Source organism: Chanodichthys erythropterus, chromosome 21, assembly GCF_024489055.1.
Source record: "Chanodichthys erythropterus isolate Z2021 chromosome 21, ASM2448905v1, whole genome shotgun sequence".
In the NCBI taxonomy this organism is placed as follows: Eukaryota; Metazoa; Chordata; class Actinopteri; order Cypriniformes; family Xenocyprididae; genus Chanodichthys; species Chanodichthys erythropterus.
Window position 1 is genome coordinate 32,125,641 of NC_090241.1, and position 13,248 is coordinate 32,138,888.

The 13,248-nt window shown below is 38.6% G+C and overlaps 1 protein-coding gene across 1 annotated transcript; it reads left to right on the forward strand.

The window, feature by feature from the left end:
* The first annotated feature begins 9,877 nt into the window (after positions 1–9,877).
* mych (myelocytomatosis oncogene homolog) lies at positions 9,878–13,220 on the forward strand. The gene is made up of 3 exons (XM_067373786.1): positions 9,878–10,354; positions 11,207–11,749; positions 11,895–13,220. Exons 2-3 carry the CDS (start codon positions 11,218–11,220, stop codon positions 12,452–12,454), a joined length of 1,092 nt encoding a protein of 363 aa, XP_067229887.1. The 5' UTR covers positions 9,878–10,354; positions 11,207–11,217; the 3' UTR covers positions 12,455–13,220.
* Positions 13,221–13,248: the final 28 nt, after the last annotated feature.

Consider the following 13,248-nt stretch of genomic DNA (forward strand, 5'->3'; position numbering starts at 1 on the left):
GAATAATACTGTATTATATAATGTATATAAATCAGGCAAATGAAATATAAACAAACTCCTCTGTATAAACTTTCAGAATACAGATAGGAATAAAGTTTGGCTGCTTAAGTAGATATTTCTGGCTCAGTGCAGGAGAAAAATCACATTTTGAGAATGGAAAAGCCTTTAAAGATATCTATTGAAACCTACTGACCAAATAGATGAAGTGTACTAAAATGAACCGTTAAATGTGTATTTTATTCTTTACACTATAGTCTGAAAGAAGACATTTTTATGGAAGCAAACTCTCAAAACTGACCAATGCATGAAAACAATGTTTTTTTCCTTTATAGTGTCTTAATGACAGCAATATCTTAAAGAACATATTGGGCTTCAGTGGAAGCAAGAACATCTGACCTGATCTGAAGAAAGGGTCACATGATCATTGTCAGATTTGCATATTTGATTAGCAACCTAGAAATAGTGCAGAATATATTTATTATTCATAGTAGAAAAAACGATATGATAAAATGTGCAGTAAATAGTTTTAGAGCTTGGGTACAAGAAGGGCATGAAGCCATCCATACTAAATTTAGTTCAATTTCTGAGGAACACGCATAAATCCTGTGAATTTATGGATCCCTGTTTTTGCCAAATTAATATATGTCATGTCCATAGAACAAGTTATTTAAGGTATAGAGGACACCAGTTCTAAGAGGCCCGAATCATCAGTCAGCATAGTTGTGTCGTAATCTAGGGCAGAAGTGAAACCAGGTTATGCAAGTCATACAGGGAGCTGAACATGAGAAGAGCATGTGAACACTGTGAACACATTATTATGATGAAATCCAAATTCATGCAAATCTGCAGCGCCGATTATCATATATTTGAGCGTTACTGTTTCCCTTGACAATCATGAAATCAGTTCATCAGATTGCAATTTGGTGTTAAAAACTGGTCTTATATTATTTTACAGATATTGTGATTTTATTCAAAATAATCTATGCAAACTTTCAGTAAAGGTAAACGCCTCGTGTTCATTCCATCAAATATACAAGAATGACTTGCCAAAAATATTTGGGGGCTGTTTACACGACACCATTTTCAACTAAAAACTTTGTAAGTGCTTTGGCCGTTCATTTCGATGAAAATGGCATTTTGGGGGCCTGAAAACGCAAACTTTTGAAAACGGGTTTCAAAGTGCAAGCTTTTGAAAATGATTCCATTATCATCTCTTTGTAAACTACAAAAGCGCAACTTTGTGAAAATGTGTTCAATCTACAGGCATGTAGTGTTTCTTTACAAAGTGACATCGCCAACTACTGGCCTGGCATGAATAATTTTTTATTTTATTTTATAATTTTCGCTGATCTATGTGAACAGGGAACATTTTGACAACATTGTCATCTCTACTCGAAAAATGCAAAGGAAAAACGTTTTGGTTTTTACACGTTGTGTAAACGTATAAGACTTTACAGATCACCAGTGTTTGTTCTCAAACAACCTGATATTGACTGTACATTAAAAGGGATAATTCACCATACAATTGTAATTCTCTCATTTTCTCACTTACAAGTAACACAAAATGAGATGTTTAGGAGCTTTAAAGCTTCGAAATGGAAAACTTTACCATAAAAGCACTATAATAGTGGTCCATATGACTTGTGAACTATATTACAAGACTTTTAAAGCCATATAATGACTTTGTATCTGAAATGATTAACTGAAAATCAACTGTGGTCACATTCACTTTCATTATATTGAAAAGAGCAGCTTGGACTGCAATAAATATCTCCTTTTGTGAATTAAAATTTTGGAATGAACTATTTCTTTAAAGTCAGCATGAAGCAGAAGTTGGATATTTTTTTCTGTCCTATTGTTGACGCATATCCGAGTGAAACAGCTTCTCGAACAAGAAAATTTGTAGGGTGGGGCTTGATTTTGTCCATCGTGAATTAATTGGATCATTGGATTGCTGTAGTTTGCTATTGGTCGATCTCATGTAAGTGACAGGTTGTCCCGCCCTCACATCAGTAAATGCATCATCAGAGAAGAGAAGTTAGAGGAAGTTACTTCGATAAAGGATTAAGGGCATGTGAATTTTTATTTATTTATTTTTTTTAAGATGTGCATAGATAAATCATTCATAATAAATACTGCAATATTCCATTAAACGAGATTTCATGTTGACCTTTGAATGTAGCATGAGCAGTCTTGTGATTTTAAGAATCTAAAATTTGGAACACCACCAAATTTGCCATATAAAGACTGCGGACAGTGAGACATTGTTTCTGAGAAGTTGCTTCGGGAACCTCCGATGAATAGAGGATTCAGTGAGCGCCGGTGGCACGCGTGGCGTCGGATTGCGGGTCAGTTGTGGTCACCAACTGCTATTGGGCATCTGTGCCAACTCTCTGCCCTACATGGCCAGGAGGAGCATATGTGTTCTGCTGATACAGGAGCCCTCTGGCATCTGTGGTGGCTTCGCAGTGTCGGTTATATACTCTTTGCTACTCTTTCTGAGTATAGCCTAAATTTGGAGGTACTACGGTGATGCTCTCTCTCATTCTACATCTCTTATTTCACTCCACTTTAAATCGAGTTCCCTCCCACTGCATATTTCCATGACTTCCTCTCGCTGCACCGCTTTTCCTCTACACAGCAGCATTATAGCAGGGTTCCTAGAAAACATACTGCTGTAAAGTTCAAGGAAGAGGCTGAAAAACAGATCATCCCATACATTCCTCTCATGTGGGAGCCATGTGAATTTTACAGAGGGTGGTTTTTGTTGCTTTGCTCATCCTTTTGGTCACGTTAGGACATCTGCACTGGAAAATGCTCTTTAATTTGGTAAAACAAAATGGTCAGGTTAAGTGGTTAAACCTTGGAATAAACGTATAATTATCAGGGCATTGAAGTGGGGATCGCTCTAGCCGGGATGACCTTGGTTTGGACTGTCTGCTGCTCACATACAGATTGGGACATTGTTTCGGGTTTGCATTAGGACACTGTCAGATGGGAAACTCCTTGCTAAAAAAAACAGATGTTTCTTATAAAGATGTGTGTGTGTGTGGTCCAGGTAAACCCTATTGTGGGGACTGAATGTCCACACAAAGTACCAGTAATTATTGACCTTGTGGGGACTTTTTTTTTTTTTTTTTGAGGAAAACAGCTTATAAATAATACAGAATGATGTTTTTTGAAAATGTAGAACGTTTTCTGTGAGGGTTGTGTTCAGGCGTAGGGTTAGGGGATAGAATATACAGTTCGTACACATTAAAAAAGTGATTATGTCTATGGAAAGTCCTCAGAACACATGGAAACCCAACATATATGTGTTTGTGCATCTGTTTTTCATTCTAACACTGATCGTCTTCTCACTTGGATGGATGTGTGTGAGTTTTTGACATTTTGCTAAATGTTTGCACAAGAAACCGCTCATGTTGGCGCTCGTGTGTTTCCAAACAAATCGATGATTTATTGTGAGATCTGATTTATTTCTGTGAGATTCTGTTTATTTTTAAGTTTTATTTTGATGACTCATACTTGGCAGGGTGTGATGATTGGTGGTTGCTAAGGCAGTGTTCATACTTAAAGTTATTGATTCAAACCCCAAAAGTATTAAAATACATAACTCTCTGTGCATCATTTGTACTTTTCTACACTTTTAAAAATAAAGGTTCTTTATTGGCATTGGTGGTTCAGTAAAGATCTTTTAACATACATGGAACCTTTCCATTAAAAGGTTCTTTAAATTATTAAAATGTTCTTCACTATGAAAAAAAAAAAAAAGGTTCTATGGGGAACTTCTTCTATGGCATTGCTGAGAAAACTCCTTTTGGAACCTTTATTTTAGGAAGTGTATGTTCTCATGCTTTCAATTTTCATTTTTTGTCTTGTGGTCAATAAAACGGATGAAAAAACCTTTACTGAAACAAGAACGAGATCCATATCTACAAACCAAAAGTGTTCTCTTTTTATTTGGGCCAGTAAGAAACCACTTAGCAGTATGATAAAATCTTTAACTCAACTTGCAAATTGAATACAATGGCTGTACAAAAAGAAAAAACTAATCTAATATTTCCCTTTATAGTTTGACATTTGTGCTTCACAACTACAACTGCACAGTGATTTGTCGTTTAACGTATATATCTGTTCACAGTGAATAGCATAACTGTATAAGTACAAAGAGTCCAAGAGGAAGGAAAACGTCATTCAAACATGCCAAAAAAAAAAAAAAGTATGAATTGCATAAATAACGTTCATAGCATCTGTACTGGCTGATTCCTCCCCTGTTGAGGGGCCCCGTAAAGTCTTTAACTGTTTGTGGTCAAATCGACAGAGCATCAAAAGCAGAAGTGAAAACTGTTATGTGTAGCCTACTCAAGGCAGAAGGAGTAACTGTAAAACACGGCCACTTCTTTGAAACTTATCAATGAACACTTTCAGTTTGACTCAACCTGTTGAATCGTTTTCTAAACCTCATTAGTTGTAAAATTTTATTCAGGGCTAGCAGAAACCTCTGACATAAAACTAATCTGTGACCATCAAATGCATATTATAGGTATTTTAAGTTAATATAATAGTAAACATCAACTAACAATGAAGAATACATTTACAGCATTTATTAATCTTGGTTAAAGGGTTAGTTTACACAAAAAAAATGAATTTCTGTCATTAATTACTCACCCTCATGTCGTTCCAAACCCATAAGACATCTTCGGAACACAAAATCAAAAGGTTTTTGTTAATCCTCAATAGAAAGCAACAAAATTACCACATTCAAGGTCCAGAAAAGTAGTAAAAAGTTGTTAAAATAGTCAACGTGACTACAGTGGTTCAACCTTAATGTTATGAAGTGTCGAGAATACTGTTTGTGTGCAAAAACAAAACAAAAATAATGACTTTATTCAACAAATTTGTCTCTACCCTGTCAGACTCGTACACATTAGTTCATCGCGTCCGTGTTTACGCCCAAACGCCGGCTCAGTATTGGCCGGCTCTTGCATCAGCATCACACGCGTGTGTCGTGCTGCTCATGTAACCAGTGTCCGCCAATACTGAGACAGCATTCTGACGTAGAACCTGGAAGTGCTGAACATAAATAGTATAGGAGAATGACAGGGGAGACAAATTTGTTGTATAAAGATTTTATTTTTGTTTTGTTTTTGCACACAAAAAGTATTCTCATCGCTTCATAACATTAAGGTTGAACCACTGTAGTCACGTTGACTATTTTAACAAAGTTTTTACTACTTTTCTGGACCTTGAATGTGGTAATTTTGTTGCTTTCTATTGAGGATTAACAAAAACCCTTTTGGGCTTCATCAAAAATATCTTCATTTGTGTTCCGAAGATGAACGAAGGTGTTATGTGTTTGGAACGACATGAGGGTGAGTAATTAATATTTCATTTTTGGGTGAACTAACCCTTTAATATTTTCTACATATCTGAAAATAACTTGACATTAACCAGGAAATGCATGAACAAATGTATACCTAAAATGCAATGTAGGTGTCTGTGTAGATAAAAGGATCTGCAAATGCACTATACATTTCCTGTAAGTTTTCTATAAGTTCAGTGTCTGCACTTCTGCATGGTTGAAGCCTGTTTAAATGCTTCCCACAGTTCATGTCGAAAAAGGAAGTTAACTGATGAAGGATGCTGAAGGTAAATCAGTAACGTTCTCAGAGGAAGAAGATTCTATAGAATTTCGGCTTCCGGTGAATTGGCCTTTTCCAGTGAGGAATCAGTTACAGTCTGTGATTCTAGATATGCTACAGCATGGACAATGTTCTCTAGGACCCCCGTGGAGCAGCATTTTCTCGGTTCAAAACAGTTACTATCACCGGTTTACAGGCAAACCTCCCCCGACACATCTCCACCCCTTCCACACCACACGCTTCTAGGGAAAGTTGTGGCCACTTGTGTTGCAATGCTTGATTGCCTGCAGCGAACATTGTGAGGTGTCTTTCTTCTTATCTTCTTTCTCTTCCTGTCCTGGTGCCACTCGCTGAAGATGACAATATTATCAGGGGGAACAGCAAAACCACGATACTGTAAACCTCACTTACAACACCTTGTGGTAGAACTGGGTACGAGAAACTGCTGTCCATCCTTACTCAACATGAGCTGAATCAGCGAGGTTAAATGTCACGAGAAGCAAGAAGGGCTGGATTCAGAATGGCATAGGCTACTACCCATCTTACTATTTCTGCCATATCTTTATATGGAGAAAATAGTAAGAATGGTGTGCTATTCTGAATTCAACCAAGGATGCTATTTTTAAAACCAGTTACATTTTGGTGCAAACTTGTTTTAAACCCAAGTATAAGCATATGCTAAGAAAAAAAAAAAAAACAAGTAATAAATATTCTAGGCAGAGTGATGCAAAAACATTCTCAAGATGGACACATTTTATAACCTTCAAATAAAAGTCATATAAAGGGTCATATAACATCAATGTCCAAGGCTTGCAGTAAGCCTGTCTTCACTGAAGGCAATTATCTTAAACTGGATCACAAAACCAGTCGTAAGTCACGCGGATATATTTGTAGCAATAGCCAACAATACACTGTCAAAATTATCAATTTTTCTTTTATGCCAAAAATCATTAGGATATTAAGTAAAGATCATGTTCCATGAAGATATTTTGTCAATTTCCTATTGTAAATATATCAAACATTTATTTTTATGAGTGGATATGCATTGCTAAGTACTTCGTCTGGATGACTTTAAAGACAATTTTCTCAATTTACACCCTCAGATTCCAGATTTTCAAATAGTTGTATTTCGGCCAAATATTGTCCTAACAAACCAAACATCAATGGAAAGCTTATTAATTCAGCTTTAAGATGATGTATAAATCTCTCAATTTCAAAAAAATTGACCCTTATGACTGGTTTTGTGTTTTCTTTAGGGCACATTTAAAAGCCACTTAAATGTCCTAATTGAACTGAAGCCTGATCCTGGCTTAATCTAAGCCCTGTCTGTGAAACCGGCCCGAAATATTTGAACACAAACAAGCAATAAGACAAAAATGTTAAGGTTATTCAAAACTAAAAGTCAGTATAGCATGCAATAAATGCATCTGTAAGAAGGAATTGTAGGTTTAACTTAAAAAAAAAAGTAAGTTACCTGGATGCCTTAAAATTTTGAGTTCATTGAAATAAAAAATTTGAGTTAATACAATGAAGGCGATTGAAACTCAAAATATTATGTTATCTGAACCACATTAATTATCTAAGTTGATTTGACAAAAGAAAGAATGTTGTGATAAATCATGAATATAATTTTTTACAGTGTAACAAAGCCTTCTTTTAGTTTAAAATATATTCCATTTATCATTTCATGAGGCTTTGTGTGACTGTGTGTTCACATCGCCGGCGGCGAGAGCGTCAAAGTGACAGGAAGTCGTTCATTTTCAATGAGAGCCCGGCGGCGAGCTCCGGCGAGAGCGGCGCGGCGCGTCTTGGACGGTGAGAGCGGCGAGGAGAGTTGAAATCAGGTAAACTTTATGGTAATGAGCTATGACGCGGTTCGGCGGCAACCAATTGGAATGTAGAGGTCCTCGCTTGAGAGGCTTCCGATTGGTTGACGCTACTTGTCATTTACTTTGACCCTCCCGTCGGCGGCGGTTTGAACGAACAGTACAGCGCTGTTGGCAGGGCGGCCAGGGGCGACTGTTGACCGCCGGCGGTGTGAACGCACGGTTAGGGTTTCCTCAGAGGTTTTTCAAGTTTAATATGTGTGAATGTGAAAGTGTATGGTTAACTATTTTAGAAAAACCCTTTTCACACATGCATATTTGTCATCCATGATGATTCATATTGTACCCCACGGTTGTATTTATTTTTAAAAGTACTATTATTTACGTAGGTGTAAAACTTTTTTTGTTGCTTTTTTACATTTCAAGCAGTCATACAGAAAAAATGTACTCTTTCTAAGACAGTGAACTTTCCTTGTTAATACAGTCATATCATTTTGTACAAGCTCCACGTTGATCACACAGTGTATTTCAACATGCAGGTTCCTTCAGATGACAGTGTGTTAAAATGGTGGTTGCACACCTTATGCTTATCTTTGTATGTCTGTCTCAAAATTTTCTCTTTTCATGCAGTCCTGATGAAAGAAAAAACCCTCAGTAGAAGTGTGTTGCAATATTTCTTTAAGCATTGCTGATGAGGCAATGCTCCAAACAATAGGATTCTTTGTTGAATGAACACAAGCCATTTAAATGCCATGTCTAAAACATGTAGCCGGACTACATATGGGAGCTATTTTAGAGATAGCTATAGAAGCAGAGTAATGCAAGACTTTTAAACACAGTCTTGGACTACAACATGTCTCGCATTGAGGTTAACAAATCCTCAAACCGCATTAAAGCATGGTCTAACAACAAACTTTCTATAGGTGTATCCCTGACAAATCTGACAAATAGGACACTAAACATTTTTTCCTTTGTCTAATGTCGTAATTTTGAGATGTGATAGAGGAATGAACTGAGTGCACACACCTGGCTATGTTAAGAGCAATGCATTAACTTATTACTTACTGAGCACTGCAATGCTCTCATCTTTGTGCAGTGGAATCATCTCAATTCATTAGAGGAACATATACAAATGCATAAAATAAAATGCAGTTTAGATCGAAGCGTGAAGGATACACTAAAAACACTGTTCTAATATAGAGAGGTTATGTTATACAGGGAAGCTTCTGAAGCAAACCGAGCAGTGTCGTAATGCTGTACATGTGTCTGAAGTTCACTGGGTCTTGGTACACTAGCCTCATTCAATGGCCTCTAGGTGGCAACATTTATAGGACTTTCAAAATACATTTTGTCCTTTTCAGTCACTGATAAGCAGTGCGATTTACCAAATGTTAGTGTATCCTGGATTACCACTCTAAAAACTGCTGGGTTATATATGGACAAAACCAGGGATTGGGTTGTTTTAAAATTTTCAACCAATTTTGGATTTATTTTTTTAGCCAGCAATATATTATAGTACAAGGCATGTTTTTGCTCACCCCCAAATAGGGGCAAATTTGTGGGGTATTTTAAGCTGAAACTTGACAATACCAGAGACTTATATTACATCTTGTGAAAGAGGGCATAATAGGTGCCCTTTAACCCAACCTGCTGGGTTTGTCCATATTTTACCCAGCTTGGGTTTTTTAACCCAGCATTTAATCAATCAAATTTACTGCATTTCAAATACATCGTTTTTTTTTTAACATAAAGGCCCACATTTAGTTTTATGTAAGCCTATACATAATTCCTAGATCATTTTCATACTTAGTGTTTTGGAATTTCCTGAAAACCATGTTGCACTTAATAACGTGTCAAATGAGTTTTCAAAAATGCAACCCATATTGTCTCTTTAATATTGGGTTATGAAAACGACATACAAGAATTATATAAGCTATGGTAATAGTCGTTTAAATCGTTTAAGATGGAATATATATGCTACACTGCAATGAGCGTGTATGAGAATTACATCTTCTCTTTGTTGCATTCTGAGGTCAGTGGTCGTAAAGAACTCAGGATTCCGCCCATATGTCGAATTCGCGGGAGACTCATAAATCATTCCCGCCACCTGAGAGGGGGTGTTTACCCTGCACGTGTTGAGCCGGATGCGAATCTTTTGTTATGTAACCAACGCCTATATCGTTCTCATATGCTTTGCAGCCACTCTAAAGTTCTTTTTTTTTTTTTTTTTTTTTTTTTTAAATTCCTTAAGTCGCGCGAGATCTGTTTTAACTGTGTGCGCAAGGAGTGTCTGTTTGAGAACAGTATGTCCTTGTACGTAGATATTACCCGCCAAAACAGACCACAGCACAACGTGATCGAGGCATTCTTTCTCTTTTTTCTGTAGACACTACTATCACATTTGCAATCCAGACCGGCATTGTGAAGTCGCACTCTCGCACACGTGTGTGAGCTTCGACCCCCCCATTCTATTTCTTGGAATTTGTATGGTTCACTGGGTGCGCTGAACCCTCCGCCAGAGCACTAGTTTGGATCTACTCGCCCTTTATTCCACCAAGGACATTCAACCGCTTTTGCGTGCAGGATTTTATTTAATATCAAGCTAAGGACTATAATTAGGCATAATAACAATAAGTGTTTTCATTCAACATTTGTCGAATGAATTTTGGCGCGAGTTTTGTGATGCGGAGGATTACGGGAGTACATCACCCTTTAAAATTAAATGGTCTCGCCACACCCACTGCCAGCTCCTGTCCGCGTGGGCTCTGACATGCCGCAAGGAGGGTCTGCGGTTTTCAGCTATTTTTAAAATAATTTTATAAACAATCATTTTATACTGACCGTCGTTTTCAAACTCTTTTTTCGCACAGTGTTTGGAAAAAAAAGGTAAGGCGTGACTTTTTCTTTTCCCCTGCATGTAGTCTGTCTACCGGCTTCCTCCATATGATATTACAACGTGAACCTCTGTCTCTCTTACTGTCGCAGGAAGTGCATTACTCGTTAAGAAATCAGTTAAAGTGTGTTGGAAAGTTGCATAAACGCTGTTTTTATGCTTCGCAGATACTTTATATGACTTTTGATTCGCTGTTTTTCTGTAATACGCGATTTCACGTGGCATAATTTTTTTTTAATTAAATGTTTGAAGGAAAAAAACGTAACAATTGTCATTTTTGTACTGTATATGTATTCAAGTATATACTTCATTTGATTTAAATAATACTGTTAAGAGTTTGATCAAGTATAAATGACGTGCACGTTTTTTTTTTTTTTTTACATAAGCAAAACTTTTCAGTGCCACAGGAACATAGAAAAGAGGTGTTTTAGATAGTAACGGTAATATTATCAATAATATTGAAAATTATGCATGAATTAATTAATTTATGACTTAGAAATATTTTACTGCGTTTTTGTTTATTAGCTCAAACGAATGACTTTTATTTATTTTTTTAAATGTGAGAAATTTAGTTTGGAACAAAACTCTCGTGCGCGACCTTTCCAGCTGTTCGGTGACATCACTGGCACGATCGACTACAACTCCGCCCACTCGGGCGGAGCCACCATTGTAAACACGAATAAAACGGGCGCTCGAGCCGGGAAACTTTGCAATCGGCAGTGCATAAGAACACTTCGCAGGCCGTGTAGAAACAAGCCGCTGTTAGTCGCTAGCTGGACTTTTACTTTTGGATGCACACTTTTCCCGTCTTTAAAGGATTCTTTTCTCGTCCGCTCTCCTGACAGGTTCAGCGAAGATGTTGCAGGCTTGTTCTCCATCGCACGATTGGCTCTGCGACTCCGAGCCGCTGCTGTTTGACGACGAGTTTTGCCTGAGTCTCATGAAGGACCTGCAGTCTATCCCCACGCCGCCCCAGTCCCCTCTGATGAAACCCGGGCTCGCGAAGAACTTGTCCACGGTGGAGCAGTTGGAGTTGGTGTCTGAACTGTTAATGGAGGATAACGACTTTCTCCAACTGGACTGGAACTTTACCGGCGGCGCTTCAGCCGCGGAGGATCCGCTCTCGGACTGCCTGTGGCGCACCGACGGAGACAAACCGATCGAGGATAAACTCTCAGCGGTGCTCTCCACGAGTCCCTTGCTCTCCGATATTGACACTGAGATTTTTGCTGAGATCGCCGGCTCTACGCTGGATTGCCACAATGTGGCGCTCGCTTGTCAAGCTCTGGAGAGCGAGGACTTACCGCTGGACAGCCAGGAGCAGATCGAGTCCACGTCTGATTACGGTTCACTGTCCACCGGGGGAGAATCATCTACAAGCGATTCTGGTGAGTGTTTAGATTCATTTATTTTCTGTTGCATGCATGCACGTGTGTTCATTTAAAAAAAAAAAAATGTTACTTAGTTTGTTGCCAGATTGAAGCAATGAATCAAACTTTAACTAACGTGATTTGAACCGTTTGTGCTCCACAGAGGAGGAGATTGATGTTGTGACCGTCCGGCGGTCGAGCACCCTGACACGTTCTCAACACCAGCAGCAGTTGGAGGACAGCCGGCGTGAGCAGCAGCGTGCTCTCAAGCGCTGTCACTTTGAAATTCAACAACAGCACAACTACGCCGCCCCACGGCCCGCCTCTCCCGCTCCCCCGCCCTCCCCCTGTTCCGCGCCCCCTCTCAAACGCTCCCGAGGGTCCGGAGACTCCCACCGAAGCACGCAGAGTTCAGGACGCTCCCGAAGTCTGGCCTCCCGACAGGCCGTGGACACGGAGGACGAAGAAGAGAGGCGGAGGACGCACAACGTGATGGAGAGGCAGAGGCGGAACGAGCTAAAGAACTGTTTCCTTAGGCTACGGGACAACGTCCCCGAACTGTCCAATAACGACAAGGCTTCCAAGGTGGTGATTTTAAAGCGGGCAAAAGAAAGCATCCGAAATCTGGAAACGGAGAACCACAGACTTACACAGAAGAAAGATAAACTCAGAGAACGACAAGAACAGCTGAAAGCCAGACTGGAGCGGCTCAAGAGACTGTGAGCGTCTGGGACTAAACGTCGCCTGTTTGAGGACCGTAACACTTTTGACTGACTGTAAAGACTTTAATGAGGAGATTTTGGATTTGATGCCACGTTAAGTTCTGTTCGGAAACACGCATGGTCAATGCAAGGAACGTTCTCAGTGTTGTGACATTGCGTTGTGCAAATGTCATGTTCTCGAGTCTTAATATGAAACTTTCATATACTGTATGTTTGAATTAATAATCAGTTAAAAGCATAGTTAGCCTTAAAAGAAACAAGATCACACATCTACCTGTTTGTTCTTGGCTTACACATCATTTGTTGTAATGTTTTGGGCTGGATCCAAAGGATGTTAAATAAGGGGTTGAATGTAATTTGCATAAGATTACGTTTTTATAGACTTAGTTTGCATTTGATGTTCGAACTGGAAAGATAAACTATATTGGATTTCGTGTTCATGCATAGCTCGTATTGTTGAGGTTTGGAGTTCTAGGGAGTGTTCAAACACTGTTCTCAACTCCATGTGTCTTTACTTTGTCAGTTATTGTATGTTCCCTCCTGTTTCTTTGTTTATCTACCTCTACCAGGAACAAACCTGGCTATTTTATTGCCTTCATAATGGCAACTGTACAGAATGTTCAACTTTTTTTTTTTTTTATGTGTATATATCATCTGTTAATTATGTATCATAAATTATTTAGGCCCTTTTCATTTGGTTCATTTGCAGGTTTTTGAGAAAAACAAAAAGGTCTGTTCATCCTCAGATGCACTTTGTTTTATAAAGTAATAAAGAATGAGCAAGATGACATGTTG